At 39.8% G+C, this 2,427-nt stretch overlaps 2 protein-coding genes across 2 annotated transcripts in view; one reads left to right on the top strand and one right to left on the bottom strand.

Moving 5' to 3' along the window:
- The window catches only part of LOC110402461 (pancreatic alpha-amylase-like), a 19,919-nt gene that overhangs the window by 2,870 nt on the left and 14,622 nt on the right, over window positions 1-2,427 (top strand). The gene's annotated exons all lie outside the window — the stretch shown is intronic.
- The window catches only part of LOC110402458 (pancreatic alpha-amylase), a gene marked incomplete in the record, with an annotated part of 4,542 nt that continues 4,268 nt past the window's right edge, over window positions 2,154-2,427 (bottom strand). Inside the window, 1 exon segment of the mRNA XM_021404566.1 lies at window positions 2,154-2,427. Within this exon segment, the coding sequence (XP_021260241.1) occupies window positions 2,287-2,427 (141 nt within the window).

The raw sequence follows: 2,427 nt of genomic DNA, 5'->3' as shown, positions 1-2,427 counted from the left end.
TGCTTGCTCAGAGGAAAACAGTTGTCTTACTCTTGTTAGCTAAGCAATTCAACCAAAATACGTATGGTCACCATCTCCAAAGTACATTTTCTAGCGAACGAATAACCTTTAGCTAAGCATTTTCCAGAATTCATGCCTTGCTACCCTGATTTTCTGAAGTGCCGCTTTTGAAGTTGGTTTTGTATTAGTAGATGATTGTGGGCTATGCCAGTCCATGCCTCTGCTATCAGTGAAGCCTGTGGGTGGCCTGGTTCACTGTCAGTTTATGCTCTTAATAAAACAAAAACATAGTTCTCCCACCATGTGGTGGAAACCTCAGTTGTTTGCTGGAAGGTAATTTTAATGCTGACTGTTCCAAAGGTTAATACCTAAGCAGGCAGAACTTGTGTAGTATTCTGTAGGAGCAAACTATACTTGCATAACATTTAATTTTAGTGGTGAATACAGTCTTAAGGGTGTGTTTTGTATTCTTACATCACACAAAATAAACACTGCCCTCCAATATAGTGAAAATTTGGATTCTGTAGTGATCACATGCAATGACATACCCCTATGTGTATTCTGCCTGTTTTGACTGCCTTTTATTTATGGAGTCTTCAGGCCAATATGTGTCATTTTAAACATTTTACCACAATAAGTACTGTGGTTAGGGTTTGCAATCTTTATGGCTCGACTTTTACATTGGGTTAAGTAATGTCTATATAATAGTTAGCATAGAATCACCTAGTTTTTGAATGTTAGACATGAATGCCAGTGTCAATTCAAAAAAATAAAGTTGCACATTAGTCCAGAAAGTAGACACCAACAATCCTTTTCAAATGGGTAGGAGAGCTCCAAGGGTTCCAATGGCTTCTAAAATTTCCACATAACTCTTGAGGGCTGCACTCTCACATTTATCTTGGCAGTTTATCATAGTTCAATAGCAGACATGTATGTTCTTGGTCTGAGTAATTCTGCCAGACATTACCGAGTAGTTGAGCCTCATGCACCATGGAGGCTTCTCTGTGCTCCGTAGAGACAAGAATAGGCTATGCTCCAGCCACTATCATGAGGTCCATTGCAAACTTGTCTTTTGCCCTTGGGGTCAGGCCATGGAGCGCTTCAGCATGTTTGAAAGAGACTAGCTCACCATTCTAGATGCTGCTGGACTGCTAGTATTTTGTTGGTTACTGTGGGGGATAACAAAAGCTGGGAAGGCTGTGAAAGATTTTGACTAAGCCACATCTGCACAGACAGTGAATGACTTAGAGTTACTTGCTTGAAAGGAAACAGTTGTCCTACTCATGAGATCCTTGACTGAACAAATAATTAATGGTCACTGTTTCCAACATATGCTTCCTGGAAAATGCATGAGCTTTACCAAAGTGTGCTGCAGGATTCAGACTTTGCAACACTGATTTGGATAACAGTAGCTTTGGGATATTGTGCAGTTTCAGCAAGTTGTTTTTTGTTTGTTTTTCTTGCTAATCAGCTCCAACTCTGTGAAAGTTATAAACTAATTTTAAAGTGCACTTTGTTAATAATCTTTAAACTTTGAGCTGCTAGAAAGAGGAAGACCTGCTGCCCATAAAAAAATGAAAAGAAAGACTGCAGAAGACCTCAGGTTTGTTTTTTTTTAGTGACCTTTTCAAGGAGACCATTATACCAGTTTGTCCTTATACACCAAGCCACTGGACTACTTTGTCATGAAAAGAAAGAGCTCTTGGTGGAAGGGAGTCTAAGGTGGAGCAGAGAAAATGCAGCACAGAGACTAGAATATGCTACACCCTAGTCACCATCATGAGGAGTAAACAATTCTTAGGTATGCAGCTCATTTAACATATAAATTTGGAAGAGCTAGAGTGAGCGTTAGTTTGCAGCAAAACAACGGTGTTAATGGTGGGCATAAACTAAGTGTGAACCAAGTCATGCACTCGCTTGACAGATGTGTGCATGTCTGGAATAACTGATAGGCACGGCCCAGCTTCAGCTGCTGATCAGAGATATATATTTGCTTTTTCCAAAAGAAAAGGACAAGCTGTCTGTAAGCACAGGAAATGTTGAAGCACACTACTCACAGTGTGGCTCCACTAGGGTGCATATAGGCTTGAAAGTATCAGCCTAATAGTTATGACATGGTAATGCTACAGTCTAATTCTTAGGCAGAAAAAGCATTACTTTTAAGGATGATAGCAGTTCTTTATTAGTCATTGGATATACAGAATCATTCATTCTTGAAAATCAGGGAACCAAAATTGGCAAAATCAGCACACAGAGCAACAGCAGAGAGAAAAAGTCTGAATGAAGTTATAACTTGGCATCAACGTGAATTGCAACAAATGGATCTTCATCGCTGTTACTAATCTGGAAATTAGCCATTCCATCCGAGGAAACGTGCACCTGCTTTCCAGTACATGCACTGCCTTCCTTTTGTCCAGAAATAACATC

This window comes from Numida meleagris, chromosome 7 (genome assembly GCF_002078875.1).
Source record: "Numida meleagris isolate 19003 breed g44 Domestic line chromosome 7, NumMel1.0, whole genome shotgun sequence".
Classification (NCBI taxonomy): domain Eukaryota; kingdom Metazoa; phylum Chordata; class Aves; order Galliformes; family Numididae; genus Numida; species Numida meleagris.
This window is presented reverse-complemented; position numbering and strand designations above follow the sequence as displayed.